Source organism: Tachypleus tridentatus, chromosome 12, assembly GCF_004210375.1.
Source record: "Tachypleus tridentatus isolate NWPU-2018 chromosome 12, ASM421037v1, whole genome shotgun sequence".
NCBI classification, from domain to species: domain Eukaryota; kingdom Metazoa; phylum Arthropoda; class Merostomata; order Xiphosura; family Limulidae; genus Tachypleus; species Tachypleus tridentatus.
Genome location: NC_134836.1, coordinates 35,609,973 through 35,630,697, shown reverse-complemented (window position 1 = coordinate 35,630,697; position 20,725 = coordinate 35,609,973). Strand labels below are relative to the sequence as shown.

General features: G+C 34.8%; 1 protein-coding gene across 1 annotated transcript in view; it reads right to left on the bottom strand.

The window, feature by feature from the left end:
- Nucleotides 1-1,524: 1,524 nt before the first annotated feature.
- The window catches only part of LOC143234908 (putative cationic amino acid transporter), a 72,535-nt gene continuing 53,334 nt past the window's right edge, over nt 1,525-20,725 (bottom strand). The window contains exons 6-11 of the mRNA XM_076472604.1: nt 18,574-18,732; nt 7,604-7,800; nt 7,141-7,265; nt 4,661-5,267; nt 3,097-3,224; nt 1,525-2,426 (exon numbers count right to left, since the gene is read on the bottom strand). Of these exons, the coding sequence (XP_076328719.1) occupies nt 2,137-2,426; nt 3,097-3,224; nt 4,661-5,267; nt 7,141-7,265; nt 7,604-7,800; nt 18,574-18,732 (1,506 nt within the window). The 3' untranslated portion in view covers nt 1,525-2,136. The remainder of the gene's footprint in view (nt 2,427-3,096; nt 3,225-4,660; nt 5,268-7,140; nt 7,266-7,603; nt 7,801-18,573; nt 18,733-20,725) is intronic.

Sequence of the window (20,725 nt, the reverse complement as noted above, 5' to 3'; positions counted from 1 at the left end):
TGATGAATCCCATTATTCGTTGGTTAAAAAAGTAGCCCAAAAACAGGCGGTAGGTAGAGTGAACTAGCTGCCTTCCCTTCCCTTTATTCTATTACTGTTAAATTAGAGATGGCTAGCACAGATAACCCTCTTGTAGCATGGGTGAAATTCAAAACAAACCTAACCTAACACTGAACCTGACCCTCACTTGTCAAAACATGGACCTGAATCCTGGAACAACAATGTAAAAAAAACTAAAGGAATTATCTCTTGGCCTTAAATGAGTAATTTTACTTTCTGTCATAAAGTTGATGGCGAAGAGAGGGTTATAAATTGAAATAAAATGATAACATAAACATTGTAGTGTACCTTGAAATTATTAATTTGTTAATTAAAAGCGAAACAAACTGTCAAGTGGTCCAATAAATGAAAATATATAATTTAAATTTGCTAGTAACAATAGAAGGGTTATAGAGCTCAAGAGGAATGACAGTGCTAGGGCAAAATAATGTAAGAATTATACGAATTCTAAAAGAGTATAATTTAACAAGTATTAATTGAAGGGTAATCACTTATAGAACTTCAGTTGCACGCAAATGTTCAAAGCCTTCTTCATTTATCACATGCCTCGCACTTTCAAACATTAAGTTAATAAAGGTTTACGTTCTGAAACATTCAATTCATGACATATAAACCACGGTTCTTTGTTTCCCAAATCCCTAAATTTAAAGAGAAGTGGAACATCTAAACACTACATTATGTTCTACAGTCATATGATTTTAAACCACCGAAGCTAATCCAATGCACAGTGTGGATCAGACTTCACAGAGATCGTGTAGCAACTACTGTACTGACAAAGTACAGGTTTTTTTTTCTCTAATTCTTGAAGCATAAACGTTCAATAAAATTTGATTAAAAACAGAAAGAAAGAAAATGTATTTGTATGTTGCTATTGTTTGATATATCGTAAAGGTAGTTGAAAATAACGTATTAGAAGGTTTCTTGACAATTGGCTCATTCCACATTTCTTAGCCTTACGATCGATGCTTATAGAAGAATGTAATTGTTAATGAATGTGCTAAGTCCTGTACCCCTGTATTTGTTTGTAGAGAAGTACAAAGTTACACGATAGGCTACTTGTACTATGCCCACCTTGGGTAGCAAAACTTGGTTTTTTGCATTATAAGTCTGCAGACATGCCGCTGTGCCACTGGGTAGAAGTACCCTTGTGTTTCCTCTCTGATTGGACAACCATCTCTCACACTAAGAACGATATCATGAGATACTTTAACATCATATATTACTGATACATCTCAGTTGGATGTGCATTAAAATGATCTACGCTAGGCCAACTGTATATGTAAGTACACATGCAATATCACAAGACCATTTGATACTGTGATACATGTTATTTTAGACACAAACAATGAGAACACGAATACGTTTACAGTAATAAATTCGATAACAATCATGTTATGAAAAAAACCTGGTGATTGTGGTTAATGAAAAATTACAATCTAAACATTAAGATACGATAAAGTGTGACTTAATCTACATTTGAGCTATATGTACTATTTACTATACCAAAGAGAAGGTCACAAGACACACACACAAAACAAACAAAAACATCCGATCGCTGTTTTTATTGCACTTTTCAGTATTAGATAATATGCTCAAATTTGTTCCTGGTTGCTGATTGTAATATTTCCAGTAATATTAAATGAAATTTTCACGCGTTGATTCAAAACAACGTTGAAAAGAAATATATTTGGTTACTGTTTAATATTAGCATTTGACATGTTTATTTTTAAACGACTCAAACAGTCGAGAAATGCTAGTACTATCTCGACTAATATATTTCAGTCTTATGAAATGTGTCGAAAAGGTAACTTTTCCCATATTAAATACATTTAACATAATAACTTGTACGTATGTAATATAGAAATACACTTATAGATTTACATATCAACTTGTGTTTTTTTTAGTGAACGAACGGAAAATATTAAAATCATGTCAGACTTCGTTTTCGGAAATACTTTTGTATGTGAAAAACGGGTTTGAAAGTAATAATTGTCTTAAATATTTCATGATAGAAAAAATAAACATGTAACAATAATTCTTAAATGCTTGTTTCCTGAAATTATTTTTAATGAATTTTTATTCAAATGTTTCCCAAGAACTTCTAGCTGGAGTCAATATTTCATCTTCTCTCTCACTTGGTTGGTAGTTTAAGTTTATTACACTGTTAGCGCCATCTGTTGACAATGATAAGTACTGTTTTGAAAGTGTTGTCGAATTTCCTGCGTTCTCTTCTGTTTCGTAGTTTTCTTGGGAAGATTTCAAGGCCTTTTCTTTCCTACTTTGTGGTATTTTCAGTTCCATGGCAGGTTGAGGAAGGCATTCCAGAGAACTGTTCTTAATTCCATAGAGGAAATACATTAAGAGTCCTGTAATAAATGATTAAATAATGTTTAGCAGAAATTTTGGATATAAAGTTTAAATTTGACTAAATGCTTGTTTGTTTTTTGAATTTCGCACAAAACTGCACGAGGTGTATCTGCCTAACCATCTCTAACTTAGCAGTCTAAGACTAAAGGAAAGGCAGCTAATCGTCATCATCCACTGCCAACTCTTGGGCTAATCTTTTACCAACGAATAGTGGGACTGACCGTCACATTATAATGTGAAAAGACAAGCATATTTGGAATAACATGGATTCGAACCCGCGACCCTCAGATTACGAGTCGAGTGCCTTAACTACCTGCCCATCCAAACCCATATTTAACTTCCCATACGTCTTGGATTTAAGTTAGAAATAGCTAAATTTCGGGGTGTTTCCAAGACAATCGCTGATTTAATATTTTTACATGGTTTGCGACACAGTGTGTTTAAACTAATATTTTTTGTCAATTATTACGGCCTTTCAAACTTATTGTGTACTACAGGTAACTAGTTCTTGGACAACCGTTTAAATTAATTACAGTCTCTCAACATAACTATTGCTTTTCTCTTATCTTACACCTTCAAACGTGGTTACGTTTTATTCAAGTCGTCGAAAAGGTGAGGTTGACTATTAAAATACTAGTTTTAAATTTAAGTTAATTGAAGTATACATACCTACAGTCATCCACACAGTGAATCTAATTAACGTTAGAACAGATAGTTTAAATATTAAGTAAATGTTCACAATGACTGCAACTGTGGGAACCATTGGAACTCCGGGAGCTTTGAACTTGAGTTCATACCTGAAAGAAGTGAAAACGTTAACAGATTAGTTAATTACTTGTGTATTTGTACTAAGTGCAATTTGAAAACATATTGTGTACATATAAAGTGCTAGTATTTCATGAATCACACTGCAAGTATTATTAGCTTTATTTAACGGATACATATATAAATCAGAATTTTTAACCCTCTGTGATAACTAACGTCCTGCAGTATTTTGTAAATACTAGATTTTACCATTCGTTTCTGTACATTATACAATAATTTATAATTTCTCAACTATAACTAAAGCCCTCCAGTCTTTATCTGAATACTGTATTCTACAATTCAATTACAGCATATTTTAAACATTACATTTATTCAAAGAATCTATGATAACTATGAGTTTTTATGAAAATATTATATTCTCCAATTCAACTACTTATTCACGAATAGTTTAATAATTATTATAATTACACACGGTGTGACATCAAAATGGTGATTGTTTGTTTTTGGAATTAAGCACAAAGCTGTATAATGGGCTATTTGTGCTCTGCCACCACGGGTATCAAAACCCGATTTCTAGCAGTGTGGGTCCGCAGACATGCCGCTGTGCCACTGGGGGCTAAAAGCTGTGAAAGACGAGCGTATGTTGACTAACAAGCGTAACGAAATGCTTTCAATTTGAGTTGTAACTTATTTCATCAATATTACTTCGTAGCGCTATAACATGTATTTATTGGCTAAAATGTTTTAGCAATGGCCCAGCATGGCCAAGCGTATTAAGGCATGCGACTCGTAATCTGAGAGTCGCGGGTTCGCATCACCGTCGCGCCAAACATGCTCGCCCTTTCAGCTGTGGGGACGTTATAATGTGACGGTCAATCCCACTATTTGTTGGTAAAAGAGTAGCCCAAGAGTTGACAGTAGGTGGTGATGACTAACTGCCTTCCCTCTAGTCTTACACTGTTAAATTAGGGACGGCTAGCGCAGATAGCCCTCGAGTAGCTTTGTACGAAATTCAAAACAAGCTTTAGCAATTGGCCGGTAATAGAATTTCGTTGGTCAAGTAAGTTTTTAAAATTGTTTCAGATCTAGATTTTTTTTTTAATTCATACTCCATTTTTAAACTATTTTCGCTTTCAATTGGCATCACGGCTTTTCAGAAACATTTTCAGATGGGTGTAGCATGATAAGCAGGATACCGTTTAGGTCCACACGTATTTATTAATGCTGTGTAGCTTTTTTTAAAGCATTTATAGGAATAGCTTTTGTTCAACAATTGTAGCAGCGACAAAATTATAAATTCCTGCAATGTAACAACTGTTAATGATCCTGGGATCACTTATTTTATAAGTTATCTTTAATTCCCAGTAGCTTTTCAGAGGAAAAGTTTGTTGACTAAAGAAAAACATTGTAAAAAAACTGTCGATACTAGTTTATAATTTCGTTGATTCATAGTTTTAATTTTGCTTACTTTGTCTGAGGCTGAAGGCCGATAACAATCAAACAAAGGACAATTCCAACAAGGCACAAAAATAGAAACATCAATGCCGTTGTATCATTGCTTTCTAAAGCAGGCATTGCACAGACAATAATCAAATCGAAGATGATAATGAGAAGATATAGCAATCCAACTATCTTTATTACAAACTGTCCAGAAGCCTCTGTCGGAGGTTTAGGTACATTCCATTCGTAGGGAAAAAGACGTGTCATTATTTTATGAAAGTTTTTCTGGAAGAGGTCATATATCTTGGACCTTAAGAAAGACTCCCGAAGGACTGTTCCGTATCTGTAGTTTCCTACGCTTCCGTTGGACACGAGAAAATTGAGATCTTCAGGTTTATCAAGATTTTGAATCTTGTCTATTTGGGAGTCATCGCTGTCGGAAGAATTCATTCGATTACTTCGCTTCGAATGAATCATTGTTCTTAAGTCGACAGTGGGCGTTGCTATCTCCTTACAGGGGGTGGGGCATGCTGACCTGATGGATTCAGGAAGAAGTTCCACCAGAGTGGTGTTGTGAGGTTGGTACCGCAGGATCAGAACACAAGTCGATACTAAGGTGTAGGCCATGAGGGTACCTGAGGAATAGAAAATAACGTGTCAAGTCTTATAAATATCATAGGTGGTTTTCCAATACAATAATAATCAGTAATTGGAAAAATATTTAATAATCAATGATGACGCGAAGGGGGTGTCGGAGGGGCACATGCCTTAGGAGTCATGCAAAAGGGGCGCTGTTTGGGGTTGGTTACAGAGTTTTCAAATTTTAGGGGCGCTAAAAAAAAGAGCATTACCCACGGGCGCAGCAAATGCTCGTGCCACCACTGTTAATAATCATCCTGAAATTTTAGGATATTAATTTATTCGCTCATAATTGTGATGTGATAGATTAGAGAGAAGGCAGCTGGTCAACACTAACTACTAACAGTTCTTGAGAAACTCTTCTATGAACATATAGTGGGATCTTACCGTATTCTCATAACTAATCGAATGCTCTAAAGTATGAAGTGTAATTTGTTCTTGGTGGGAATGAGAATCTAACCACAGAATTTCATCTTCATACCAACATACTAACCATTGGCCCATGCTTGACCCATACGAAATAGAAGAAATAATGGTGGGAGGACTTAATCAAAACAGAAGGACGAAAGGGCAATAAAACAGCTTAAAGAAGAACAAAACCATAAAAAGGCGAACAGAAAAGCGTTAAAAATAGACTGAGAATTTCAGAAGAAAGATAGAAGAGTATAAAAATAATTTTAAAATTGGATGGACAACTTTTACAGAGGTTAAAAAGAGAGATGGGAAAGGATATATAGAGGTTCAACTCAAGAATGAAAGGACATCAGTTAACCTACAGATCAAAATCTAGACACCACTTTGAAGCTACCAGAATTATGTTTGAACATTTCACAAAACTTGCAAACTAAGCGTCAAGATTTCAGTGCTAATAGGATTTATATCAACTGGTAGTTATCATTCATAAGGTGGATTTAAGACGTCTACAAGATGATTCATCCAAAGTACTGTATGTCATGGGGTATTTTGATGTATAGACCTCACAGACGATGTCTTTTTACATGTGACCACATTGGATATAATAGATGCACGACAAATATGTTGTAAAGATGATTTCTGCTACTATTTAAAAGTATCAAGAAGCGATTGCTTATCGCTATTGAATGACTCCTTCTGTCAACATGAAAAGTTTTATGCACAGTATATTGCAAGTGTCCAGTAGCACTTATAAAACCTTTGAAACTTCTTCGGGTCTAGAATTTCTACTTTTTCAGCAACCTCTAATCTCTTCTCTTTGTAATTCATGACGTTTTCACATTCTGTAGACACTTCAAAATCAATAAATTGCCTATCTGGCATCTGACTGTATTTATATACACCGATTTCCTTTGCAGTTAAATTAAGGTAATTGGACTATTAGTCAGGAAACATTACGAAATTTTCTTCGTGTCACAAAACATGAAATGTGGATTAATAATACTTAAGTGAAACATAGAATCCAAAATGTGAAATATTTTATAATATCGTGATATGGGAAAGAAAACAGAAGACATTCTCCATCTAACGCTGTCGTCATTTTGAAGGTGAGATCGTCCCAAACTTGTTTTACAATAGACAATTTAAACTATGGTAGTAACTGATAGAGCTGAACTGAGGTTGCAAATGATGGCCATATCAAGTTGTACAACGGCATTTTGATACCGCTAGAGAAAATTGTTTCAATATATCATAATGGAAAATTTGGTAATGTTCTCAGTGCAAATCAAGGAAATGAGCAATAAGCATATTGAAGGAGTATATGGAAAGAAGGAACTACGTGTAGAAATATTCAAACGAAGAAGAAAGACATGGAGATTAAAAAGGGGCAAATGGACACAAAAATAATAAAAGATATATTTTGATATCAACATTGTAATTTTAAGTTTATCTCACCTATTGACATCATCTCTACCAGCACATCTAAGCTCATAATAATGGCTACGAAAGCAGTAGCAGCTCCAAAAGTACAAGTAGCAACAGCTGGTGTTCCCGTGTAAGGCCACACTTGAGAAAGTGACCTAAGATGTGGAAAACAAGTGGATACTTTCAGAGCACAAACATAGGTGCTATTTTTAACTACACTGAAGACAAGGTATAGAAAAAAGTTAAATTAAACAGTTTCTCGTGTAACATATGGGTTTATAACTATATATCTTAATAAAAGTAATACAGGAAAAATATATAAGAGGTTTTTAACAAAAAAAAAATTTAGCCTATAAGTAATAATATTACTAGCAATTTTTATAAAAGTAGAGACAACGAAACTGTGATTGGAATATCATAAATGACACATGATATTTACTTATAAAAAACAGAACAACAACAAAACCGCTGCATAGATAAATTCCATGCTTACCTTATGATCAGACCGTCCTTTGCCATAGCATAAACAACACGAGGCATAGGGAACATGGAACCGAACATGCTAACGATTAGTCCAGCTAAGGCGCCAATTGCCACAATAAACTTCGATTTGGGGGCTCCTACCTGTCCGAAAACTTCAACTAGAGCTGATTCGGAGATTATTTGGTCGTAGGGAACCACAAGAGTCATCTGATAATTAACAAAAATAAAATTTTGATGTTAATTTAGCAAAAAGATTCTTTCTTGAAGATGTTAATATTTCTAATAGTTTATTAAAGGTGTTAAATGTTCGGATAGTGTAAGTGGTTATTTTTCTAAGAGTTTAGGTAAGGGGTGCCATTTTCTGATAGTTCATTGAAGGAGTTACTTTTCTATTTGTTTGGTTAAGGTGTTTCTTCTTCTGATTGTTTAGTGAAAATGTTACTTTTCTATTTGTTTGGTTAAGGTGTTTCTTCTTCTGATAGTTCATTGAAGGAGTTACTCTTCTATTTGTTTGGTTAAGGTGTTTCTTCTTCTGATTGTTCAGTGAAAATGTTACTTTTCTATTTGTTTGGTTAAGGTGTTTCTTCTTTTGATTGTTTAGTGAAAATGTTACTTTTCTATTTGTTTGGTTAAGGTGTTTCTTCTTCTGATAGTTCATTGAAGGAGTTACTTTTCTATTTGTTTGGTTAAGGTGTTTCTTCTTCTGATTGTTTAGTGAAAATGTTACTTTTCTATTTGTTTGGTTAAGGTGTTTCTTCTTCTGATAGTTCATTGAAGGAGTTACTCTTCTATTTGTTTGGTTAAGGTGTTTCTTCTACTGATAGTTCATTGAAGGAGTTACTTTTCTATTTGTTTGGTTAAGGTGTTTCTTATTCTGATAGTTCATTGAAGGAGTTACTTTTCTATTTGTTTGGTTAAGGTGTTTCTTATTCTGATAGTTCATTGAAGGAGTTACTCTTCTATTTGTTTGGTTAAGGTGTTTCTTCTTCTGATTGTTCAGTGAAAATGTTACTTTTCTATTTGTTTGGTTAAGGTGTTTCTTCTTCTGATTGTTTAGTGAAAATGTTACTTTTCTATTTGTTTGGTTAAGGTGTTTCTTCTTCTGATAGTTCATTGAAGGAGTTACTTTTCTATTTGTTTGGTTAAGGTGTTTCTTCTTCTGATTGTTTAGTGAAAATGTTACTTTTCTATTTGTTTGGTTAAGGTGTTTCTTCTTCTGATAATTCATTGAAGGAGTTACTCTTCTATTTGTTTGGTTAAGGTGTTTCTTCTACTGATAGTTCATTGAAGGAGTTACTTTTCTATTTGTTTGGTTAAGGTGTTTCTTCTTCTGATAGTTCATTGAAGGAGTTACTTTTCTATTTGTTTGGTTAAGGTGTTTCTTATTCTGATAGTTCATTGAAGGAGTTACTCTTCTATTTGTTTGGTTAAGGTGTTTCTTCTTCTGATAGTTCATTGAAGGAGTTACTCTTCTATTTGTTTGGTTAAGGTGTTTCTTCTTCTGATTGTTCATTGAAGGAGTTACTTTTCTATTTGTTTGGTTAAGGTGTTTCTTATTCTGATAGTTCATTGAAGGAGTTACTTTTCTATTTGTTTGGTTAAGGTGTTTCTTCTTCTGATAGTTCATTGAAGGAGTTACTTTTCTATTTGTTTGGTTAAGGTGTTTCTTCTTCTGATAGTTCATTGAAGGAGTTACTTTTCTATTTGTTTGGTTAAGATGTTTCTTCTTCTGATAGTTCATTGAAGGAGTTACTCTTCTATTTGTTTGGTTAAGGTGTTTCTTATTCTGATAGTTCATTGAAGGAGTTACTTTTCTATTTGTTTGGTTAAGGTGTTTCTTCTTCTGATAGTTCATTGAAGGAGTTACTTTTCTATTTGTTTGGTTAAGGTGTTTCTTCTTCTGATAGTTCATTGAAGGAGTTACTTTTCTATTTGTTTGGTTAAGGTGTTTCTTCTTCTGATAGTTCATTGAAGGAGTTACTCTTCTATTTGTTTGGTTAAGGTGTTTCTTCTTCTGATAGTTCATTGAAGGAGTTACTTTTCTATTTGTTTGGTTAAGGTGTTTCTTCTTCTGATAGTTCATTGAAGGAGTTACTCTTTTGTTTGGTTAAGGTGTTTCTTCTTCTGATAGTTCATTGAAGGAGTTACTCTTCTATTTGTTTGGTTAAGGTGTTTCTTCTTCTGATAGTTCATTGAAGGAGTTACTTTTCTATTTGTTTGGTTAAGGTGTTTCTTCTTCTGATAGTTCATTGAAGGAGTTACTCTTCTATTTGTTTGGTTAAGGTGTTTCTTCTTCTGATAGTTCATTGAAGGAGTTACTCTTCTATTTGTTTGGTTAAGGTGTTTCTTCTTCTGATTGTTTAGTGAAAATGTTACTTTCTTGATTACGAGAAACCCACTTGAAATAAAAATGTATCTCAGAACGGCTAGTATGGGTATCAACACTTTTATTGATAAGCTGAGAACAACGTTTCGACCTTCCTAAGTCATCTTCAGGTTAAGAAAGAGAGAGTGTTTGAACGTGACCATTGACGGACACGTCTGAGGGACGAGAGTATAAACAGGTACCGGATTGTAGGGGAAGTTGCAGGTGGATGTTAGGTTATTAATTAGTATAGGTATAAAGGTGTTCCTTTATATTGCTTTAATTTTGGTTTGAATTGTTCTATAACTAGGATTTCTTTGATTTTGCGTTTGTTTTTATTTATTTCCATACTTAATATCCGGGTATTTTCTGTGGTTATGTTGTGTTTATTTGACTTGCAGTGTTCGAAAACGTGTAAAGGTGATTTTTTGTGTTCTTTGAATCTGGTTTCCATTTTTCTACTTGTTTCTCCAATATAGAAATCGTGGCAGTTGTTGTACTGTATTTTATAAATTATGTTGGTGTTGTGTTTGTCAGTGTCATTTTTACATAGTATAGACTTTAATATTGTACCTGGTTTTTAAAAAAAAAGGTATTTACTGGAATGTTGTGTTTTGTTATGTTTACAAACAAACAACAATAAATCTCAAGATACAACAAACTACAGAACCTTACACTGCTGTATACCATACTTTCCCGACATCATCGAAAAAGTAACCAACATTTGGGAAAACTCATATTAAAACACAACATTCCAGTAAATACCAAATTTATTCAAAAACCAGGTACAAAACTAAAGTCCATACTATGTAAAAACTACATTGACAAACACAATGCCAACATAATTTATAAAATACAATGTGATAACTGCTATAACTTCTAAATTGCAAAAACAAGTAGAAAAATGAAACTCCTTCACATGTTTTTGAACACTGCAAATCAAATAAACACAACATGACCATAGAAAACACCTAGATATTAAATAGGAAAACAAATATAAACAAACGCAAAATCAAAGAATCCCTACTTATACGACAACTAAAACCAAAATCAAACCAATATATAGGAACACCTTTATATCTATACTAATTAATAACCTAACATTTCACTGCAACGCCCTCTACAATCCCGTATCCGTTTACACTCTCGTTCCTAAGACATGTGTCTGTCTGGCAACGGTCAGTTGCAAACTTTTTCTTTCTTGACCTGAAGATGTCATAGAAAGGTCGAAACGTTGTTCTCTTCTTATCACTAAAAGTGTTAAAACCCATACCAGCCGTTCTGAGACGCAAGGTGTTACTTTATCAGAGGGTTTAATTATGGTGTTAGTTCATCTGAGAGCTTAATTGTGATGTTTATTTTTCTAATAGTTTGGTTAAGGTGTAATTCTTCTTAGCTTCGTCAAGATGATGCTTTTATGGTATCTTAGACATTATGTTAGTTCTTCTGAAAGCTTAGTCATAATGTTACTTTTAGTCAAAATGTCGAATTATCTGCTAGTTTAATAAATATGTTAATCTTTGTAATTATTCAATATGTTACTTTTGAAAAATAATTAATATTAGTTTTTATATGTAATTAAAACATTAATTCTGATAGTTTAGTAACTAATCATGATCTAAAATTCTTCTGATATTTATTTAGCAGTGCTTCCTTGAGCTAAAATTCTATTTTTAGCGTTTTCATGTTGAAATAAAATTCTACACAACGTTTTAGGAATAAAAAATCACAGAGTTAGTGACGCTATCGCACGTTTTTGACTGCCATAGTACACAGTAGTAAATTTAGAATATATACGGGTAGTGTTGTGTTCTTGACTTACCCGCTCTGTCTCTTGGCTGAGGTTATGCACAGTTTGTTGTGTTCTTGGCTATTTGTTTGTATTATTTTTATTTGTTTTCAGAGTATATACGAAGGCCTTTGCCTTGGCATCAGTGAGATAATTCTCATCATCTTGATCAGTGGTACTCTACCGCTTTCAGTGTAGGTCGCTTACACTAATGTTGGAGAGGTCGTACTATAAGTTCTAGCTGAAGCCCAGACTTCAATAAACAAAAGTGCCATCTTGCTGCTTCAAAAGCTTGTTTTCCAATCTTCAATTTCTCTTTCACTTATCTGAATGTCATCAATTAACATAACAGTGCACGCATAATTATTCTGTTAATACATTTTTTTGGTAGAGCTTGCTGCACATCATTGGCAGATGATAATAGTTTTGTATCATCAGATTCCTTATAAATGTCGTTTCCAATCACGTTCATAAGACTATTTGAATCTCCTAGTAGTAACATGATGTGTAGAATCCTTAATACAGTCATACAGAATGCGAGTAATCGTTTGTTCTTGTCAAAAGCACTGAAACTTGATGGCTGCTGTCAAACTTTTCATTTGGGAAGTTTGATGTTGCTGTGGGCTCGATACAAAGAAAATGCCGAATTAAATAGACATTGTTCTTGAGTCATGTTGGGGTACTATAACAACACCTTCCTTTCGCACTTGAGTTCTTGAACGATCTGCGTCGTATTTTGTTTTTGGTGTCACGAAATCCAAGAGATCCTCACAAGTTTCACTGGACATTTCATCTTCATCACTCTCTAATGGAATAGTGTAATCAATCCTTACTTTTTCTTTTTTGTGCCTGTAATTTGTTTTGTAACTGTTTCCCAGTTACTTTTCGTACTATTTTAACATCTAGGTCTAAGTCGTTGCATACACACTGACATCGAGGGTATTTTCCATAAATACTGCACATACGCACTTATGAGCCATTTTCTCATTTTCCTGTATTAACGTTGCTTTATCAATATAAGAACAGTACAGTTGTTCACTGACTGTCGATATCTGTTTTGTGAACAGCCATGGATCCGGTTTTCACAAAGGGTGTGGCAATCTCCTGCTTTTTGTCCAATCAGGCTTTGGTAACAGTGTTAGCCAATAAACAAATGATGCAGAATGACTTGAAAATTAGGTTCTGCAAAATCCTGGGTATCTGGCTCTGGAAGTACTGCTAGAAATTTCTAAGTGTGCTTTAGCACATAAAACCAATATTTCTAATATATCAGATCAATTATAAAACTACTCCCTTTGAAACGAGGAAAGTTTCACGAAATTAAATAATTTTACAAAGCAACAAACTTTACATTTTGACTTGTGTGAGACCAAAGAATGATATGGAAGACTGAAGCTGAACTATTTTCTTTAAAAAATTATGCTATGTAATGGGAAAGAGATTGAAGGATTGCAATCCCCTTCCAATGGACTACTAAAAATAAAAGGTACCTTAGACCTAATAATGAAACCAAAAATCCTGGACATGCCTTGTGTACAGTGTAGAAGAACGGTTCAAAATGTTCAGTCCAGTCTACTTACACGGGTATGTCTACAAGATATTACAAGTCAGTATCTAATTTATAGTACATTTTTTGCTGGGTCGTATTTAATAAAAATTTCTCGAAAATCGAGGCACGAAAACACTAATATAATACACTACTCATTAGCTTTCTAATCATAATTCGCAACTACAGGTTCAAATTTCTTTCTTCATATCCTCAAAAAATGGGCTTTTACAGCTTTAAAGTACACAGTTAAAAAATGCCTTCAGCCATATATGAAAGTTTCTAAGTATATTATTATTGTATCTGTGTAAGTGGCATTGAAGAAATAGTTACTCAGACTTAATAACATAGTAGCGTATATGGCGCTCTCTCCCATTGCGAAAGTCAAAGACCTCCTCATTACATACACGGACCGATTAAGCTCCACTATATGTTCCGATTACTTCTATAGCTACTTCAATGGGTTTCTCGTCGAAAATAAACCCTATTAGAGTACCCGCTCTTGAAAATCGACTGCGTATGCCAAGTGTGATTCCGTTAGCTTGTGAAAGGAGTATGGACACATTTTCAAATATGGCGTCCATAGAACCTTGAAGAGAACGAAGAACATACAATCCGGTGTCATAATTTGATTCAGCAACCCAAAAACTTGCTTGCAAAACTCCATCATGCCTTGATGATCTTATAAACACATTTTAGTCCCTTTGGTACTCAAAAAAAAACAAGGGTTCCAGGGATATACTAAGTAGATGAAAAACACCCTTTAGGTCACTCCGAGTTCGCTTGCTAAGTTTGGTCTTACTACCTTCAAAATTGTGAGAGGCGTTCCAGGAAAAACACATTCTCAAACCACAGCCTCAATTAATGTAGGATTCTCAAGTATCCTTGTCACACGTGTACACCATACTTTACAGCTATTTATGTAAGTTCACAATCACTGATATTAAGCAAATATTGGTATAGACGTCACCAAAGTATCTTCGAGTTTCCTGTTGGTTAATCAAGCTGACTGTAACTATAGATATAACACAATTTTTACATATATGTAAAAACGCATTTCTACCTGAAGATATTCCCAAACTTCTGCTGCCTGGAAACTATTACATCGTCCCTGGTTAGTATTGAGATACACACATACATATATAGTATACTTAACAAGCTGATCACCCATCATATGACAGGAAATAATTATTTTTTTCTCAAAATTATATCTAAATAAATGTTTTGTTAACATGTCAACATGTTTTCTCAATATCAAATTATAATTTGATATAACATAACAAAGCAAACAACGTAATGGGGAATTTCAGCCAATGATTACGACTTTTGTGCTCCAACAATTTAAATGTGGGGCGAGCTTATATGAGATTCGATTTGATTAGTCCCTACAATGCCCTTCCCCCTTTTGCACATCTGTGTGTCTGCAGACGTACAAAGTTAGGAACCGGGTTTCGATAGCCGTGGTGAAAAGAGCACAGATGGCTTATTGTGTAGCTTTGTTGCTTAATTACAAACCAAAACTCATCACGATCTCTATAAATCTATATCCATATCTAACTATGTCTTCAAAGTATTGCGTCGCTCATTGTATATACGTATATATACACACACGACTGGAAAAATTTAAGAAAGACAAACTTACTAACAGTGGCAGAAATCACCGTCGTTTCGCACAAATTGTATGTCGGTTAACATCGCAAAGATCGAAGTATCGGCGTGACAGAAAATTCCAAAAATCCTGGAATTAAAATTTTATTTGAAACGTTCATTCCAAACATTCAGTTTTGGGTTGAACGAAATCGAGAATGTTCAGAAAAACGTTTTCTCTTCACTCCCACTCATGATGCAGAGTATTGAAATGACTGCACGAAAAAATCAACCTGATGATACTGATGGGTCCACGAAGGTTGACGGATTAGCAACAACCAAAAAAGGAAATGAGGGATGATCAGCATAGAACCAATGGCCGATTAAGAGAGCGGATAGTCTTAGAACTAATATGAAAAGTTAGATGTGGGGAGAGTATCCCTAGAAAACCTACTTTCACTGGTTGGCGCTAATAACTGCAACCGGTACTGGGTTACATTTAACCGATTTGGGTTAGCCAATGAAGAAGGCAGGGAGCTGCATGATGTGAAACTATCATGGGAGGAAACTTGTTTTTCTAAGCAAGCTGTTGAAAGCCACAGTTTGTTATGAAAGAGGTTTATCATGAGGCGAATCTTCAATGGTCGAGAGGTGACGAAGGAAAGAAAACTGATTGCAGCCGGATTCGTCTGTGGGAAGTGATTGAGATTGGGTAGACTCGTTGTTGGTTAGGTCTGGTCTCCAAGTTTGAGTTTACCGGTGAACGAGTGAAAGGGCAGTGCATGTGGGACTAAGGCTTCGGAAGTCTGTTTCAGGAGGTGGTTGCTGGATGATAGACACCAAAACTGGTGGATTTGGGCAACAGGCAGGTTTACAGCGAGGCTTTTCGGCTCTGAAGTGGTATAAATGAGAGGAGATGCTATGGGTGAGGATATGGTTTGAAACTTTCTGCGATGTTCTAATTATCTTGACAAAATAAGATAGCTTTCTCGGACTTCTTAAATTAGTTCTGGAGACTGTATGGAGTTTGATTACAAAGTAGTGTCCTATTGTACTTTTAATCTCCTTGTGACTTTTGTAGGGGTTGACATCTCTTAGAAACACAGTATATAGTTGGGATTGGCTTCAAGAGATGTCTCAGGAGAACAGTGGTGTAGAATTTCAAGGACTGCAGAAGTATGTTAAACCAGATTAGAATGTAGGTTGTAAGAAAATGCCGTCTCATTTTAGCATCATGGTTCTGGTGAGGTTGAATGCGTCCTTGGGCTTGTACTGGCAAAGAAATTACTAATCTCACGCGGCGAAAATGATTACCCATAGTATTACGGGCAAAATATACGTGGTCGCAGATTAGATGGGTGTGGGAGAAAGCATGATAGAATACATTAGTGATACCAAATACCATATTATACCAATATCCAGGACAGACAAAACGCAAATGAACTTGGCGGGGGTTTAGTTTAGAGAGAGAGAAGCTTGAAGAATTCTCTCCCCAACAGAAGTGGCCAGGAACATTGGGGTTTCTCTTCATCTGCTCACGTGAAAGATTATTTAACTTTGCTTGGGAATTTACCTGTATTTTACTTTGACTTGTTTAGGGAGATGAAGTGCAGCGGGGCATTACAAAAATGACAGGTGAGAAAGGGGGGGGAGCGAGACAAAGTGATCCAGGCCGGAGCCCGAAGTCCGAAAAGCCGATGAGATATCAATTTAAAACGACCCGATTCAGGGCTGGGCAAGAATATTGCCTTGGCTGGGATCTAAAGATCCAATGCCTGAGATGTGGATGTGAGGGAAAGCTGGAGTGCCCCGAGAAAACCCGCTTTCACAGGACAGACGCCGAAAGTTTTATCTGTCCTGTGTCCTGATCTGAAAGGAAATACATATAAGTATATATTCATTTTACCTGTGATTATGTATTTTGTTGAGTGATTTGTGATTGTTGAAATATGTTATATGGTGAAATATATTTTGTAAGTGATCTGGCTAATTTACATAATGATGGGTATATTACTGACTTTGTGTTTATAGTTGACAGGTGTGTAAGTTGGTAGTTGGTTTGCTGCTCTTGATATTTTATTATGCTGTATTTGTATCTTCTGTAGTGTGTTGTTAGACATATTGTATGTTACTTGACATCCACATTCTATTAACGGACAAATGTAAGCCTTGTATATTTGGATGATGGTTTCCGGTGAGCAGTTTGAGTGTTTGCTAGATATGGTCATGAAATATGAAATGCATTTTTGATGGATCAATATATGTTGCTAACATGTTTTTTCCATGTTAATCTGGAGTCAAAAATGATGCCAAGGAATGTGATGTGCTTGCTCATGTTGATAGGCGTATTGCCGAGTGAGATGTTTATTTTTTCTAGAGTTTCTCTGTGCCTTTTTAATTTCATATAAAAAGTGATTACTCGCGTTTTTGTTGGGGCTAAAACCACTCTCTACTTGTTGCTCCAGCTCGAGACAGTATTTAATGTTTCCTGAAAGGAATACATGGCCATTAGTGTCCAGAACAGACAGATACACAAATAATTCTGGCAGTTGTTTATGAATAATATTAATATTTTTGAGAAAATATTAACCTCCAGGAGCGCTTGACTATTGGTAATTTGGGTTAAAAGGATTGATAAGTATAACACGAATCTGGTTAATGCGAGTATGGTAGGCGTGGCAGCTGACAAAGTAAAGACGAAGTCAACACCCGATTGAAGAAGAAGCAGGTCGGCAGACAAATATCAAATATCAAACTTGAAATTCAGGGCTCAGCATGGATCGATGGATCAAATTGCCCCAGCTGGGATATACAGATCCAATGCCTAAGATTTAGGTGTGGAGGGAAACGGGAGTACCCTAGAAAACCCACTCTCACTAGACGGAACCGAATGAAGCCCGCCTAGTGCCCTTAAGATGAGCTGGTCTTGGAGATTGAATTGAACCTGAAACGAGACTTAAAACATGACGGATTAGTGAAATGACAGATTACAAGGGTCACGATGTGTTGGGTTTGTTCTGGATAAAGTTATATGGAGATAGATATTTGCACCAAGATTTGGGAGTGGCTGCTATTTTCTTGAAGTGGAAGTGAGTGGATTTGTTGTAGTATTTTTTGCCAGCTTAATTAAGCGTTTAGAGATTGGTAGAATTTTCATGTGTCTTTGAACATAATCTGCTGGTGTGTTGTGCAGTGGGCGATGTGAGAGTCGTATTACACGATTTTGAAGCCTTTGTAGTAGTAACAATTGATTTTTGTTAATGTTAAATGTTACCATGGTTCCGTATTTTATTAAAGGTCTTATAAATGTTTTGTAAACGTATAAGATGGTTTGGGATCTGTAACCATGGGTATAGTGACTAAATTTGCATAGGACAGACAGTGACTTTTCGTCTTTATATAGCAATGTATTTGTTGTAGCGCTATCTAGAGGCAACTATAATAGCTTTAAGGGAGCAAAGCTTTTCTATTTAAGTTATTCTAGCCGTTAAGAAATTATATTATACAATGATAATACTCATGAAGTCATTTTGTTTCAAAGGGGATTTTACCATACAAAACATAATAATTGTAAACACTTATTAATACTTAACAATAGAGAATTTGAGTAATATATTAATTTAGTTGTAAGAGTTATTAGGCTTAAAACAGAAGATGCGACACAAAATACATTTTTAACTTAATGTGACTTACAATCATGCTAGACGTAATATAAGCGGTCAGTATAATGACCAAACTAGCGATGACAGCCCTTGGAATTGATCGTTTTGGATTTTCGGCTTCTTCTCCAGTGGTTGCAATGATGTCGAATCCGATGAAGGCGTAAAAGCAAGTAGCGGCACCTGATAAAACCTGTAAATTAAATTTAATATCTTCTGTATTCTATATTTACAAAAATTAATAAACGGATTCAACTATATGCACTGTAGTTCAAACTAAGTCTTGTTTAGAATAAGACTTTTTAGGTGTTGTTGTGAATGATAACACTGCACAACAATTTTTTGAAAAGTTTTGCTTCCTGAAAATATTTTGCTGATTGTGACAGGTACCTGGTGGGTTTGCACAAATATAGTTTTAGTTTTTCTTCATCACGTTGTAACTCTGAGAAATAGACAGTTAACTGTTTACCTGCAATAACGTATTTAATTGCGTTTGTGTTTCTAATACGCTATTAAGTTCAACATAATTAAAAGTGATTTGCTCCTGATTTTCGTTTGTATTCAATGTCCGGTGCATCACGTTGCAGTGTTCAACAGTAGTCAGGAAAGCATTGACGGATTCCAGTTGCCCTGATATCGTTTTTCCATTGTAGCAATGTCCTGGTGAAACTGAATATTTCGATAAAACGGTACGTGATGGGCAAATTTGGATGTGATTTTCGTGATCAGCAGCCAAAAATTTATAAAAAAATCACCCAACAGTGTTCAAGAAGCAAAAACTTTGTTGTGCAGTGATAGCTGACGTTTATGCCTTCGTCTTGAATGTTTCAGAAAATAATTTCAAATAAATTTTAAACTTAATTTATAATCTGATTTAAAACACTTGTTTCTATCTATTTTTTATTCATACTCAAAATAAGCATTCTTGAATCCAAACTTAGGATAATGGTAATTTGGAGAAAACATTAATTTTTATCAATACCGGCTTGCGTGTTCTGACACATACAAACTTGTTTGTACATCCAACGTCGACACATTCCAGCATGTGTTTGGTTGTTCTCAAGTGTTTGTTTCAAAATTTCACCCCAGGCTACAAATGGACCATCAACACATCCGACTTACCATTGTCTGATCAAAGAGTGTATTACAAGAGTAACAACGTAAATCTCACTATTTAGTTAGGAAAGCCAAAAACTAATGGTGGGTACTTTTGACTATTCGTGATTTCTCTAGTCTATTAGTTCAAAATAAGGGACGGCTTGCGCAGACAGGCCTTGTGTAGCTTTCTCACGATTATCCGATACGAACAAATAAACAAATACCTACTTACGCTACAAAATTATGAAATACCCCAGCTAAATCATATCTTGTTACTATGAAATGTCTTCTGACGCATTCCTGTTGTCATCATAAGCCTACAGATTATTTCGCACAGCAGGGAAAACTGAGCTTACCAATCACAGGCGATAAAATGCTATGATTTTGCAAACAAACTCATCTCACTTGAGACAGCAGTAAGTCCACGAACCTACAACACTAAAATCTTTGCTTTAATTTCACGCGGTGAAAACAACAGATAGCCCAAAGCGGCTTTGCTCTAAAACAAACAAACAATCATCTAACTTGTATTGTTTAAAACCAAATAGAAAATAATAGTTATTATCTCTTTAATGGAAATTTTGTTTCTAGATAAAATAAGATGCATTTTGAAAACGCGTGTTTCATTGTCAGTTTTACTCACAAAGTAGTTTTAATTACATTATATGTTCGTTTTAGTAGCCCTGTTTCTCTTGCTCTTATAAAAATATTAACAATGGTTTCCCAATTGGAAAAATCAAAAAGTCTTTTAAGCACAATGAATGTAATACAAATTTTATCAATAACATAATTCATGAAACCATGAAAAAAGCAGACATCTGTTTGTAGTTTTCTTACGATGCATAGGGAAACATTTTGTACATTTTGATATAAATACAGCTTTTCAATTAAATGCGAAGTTCTAGAAAGCAAACATTTGTTTGTCGCTTATAAATAGTTAGGATCTACTGCTAGACAGCTATCAATTCGAATAACACAAAACAAGCTAGTAAGAATAAAAAACATGAATCAAATTTACAACGAATGCAGGTAAAATTCAACCTACATAATAGACATAACAGAAGTAATATAAACAATTAAAATGAAAA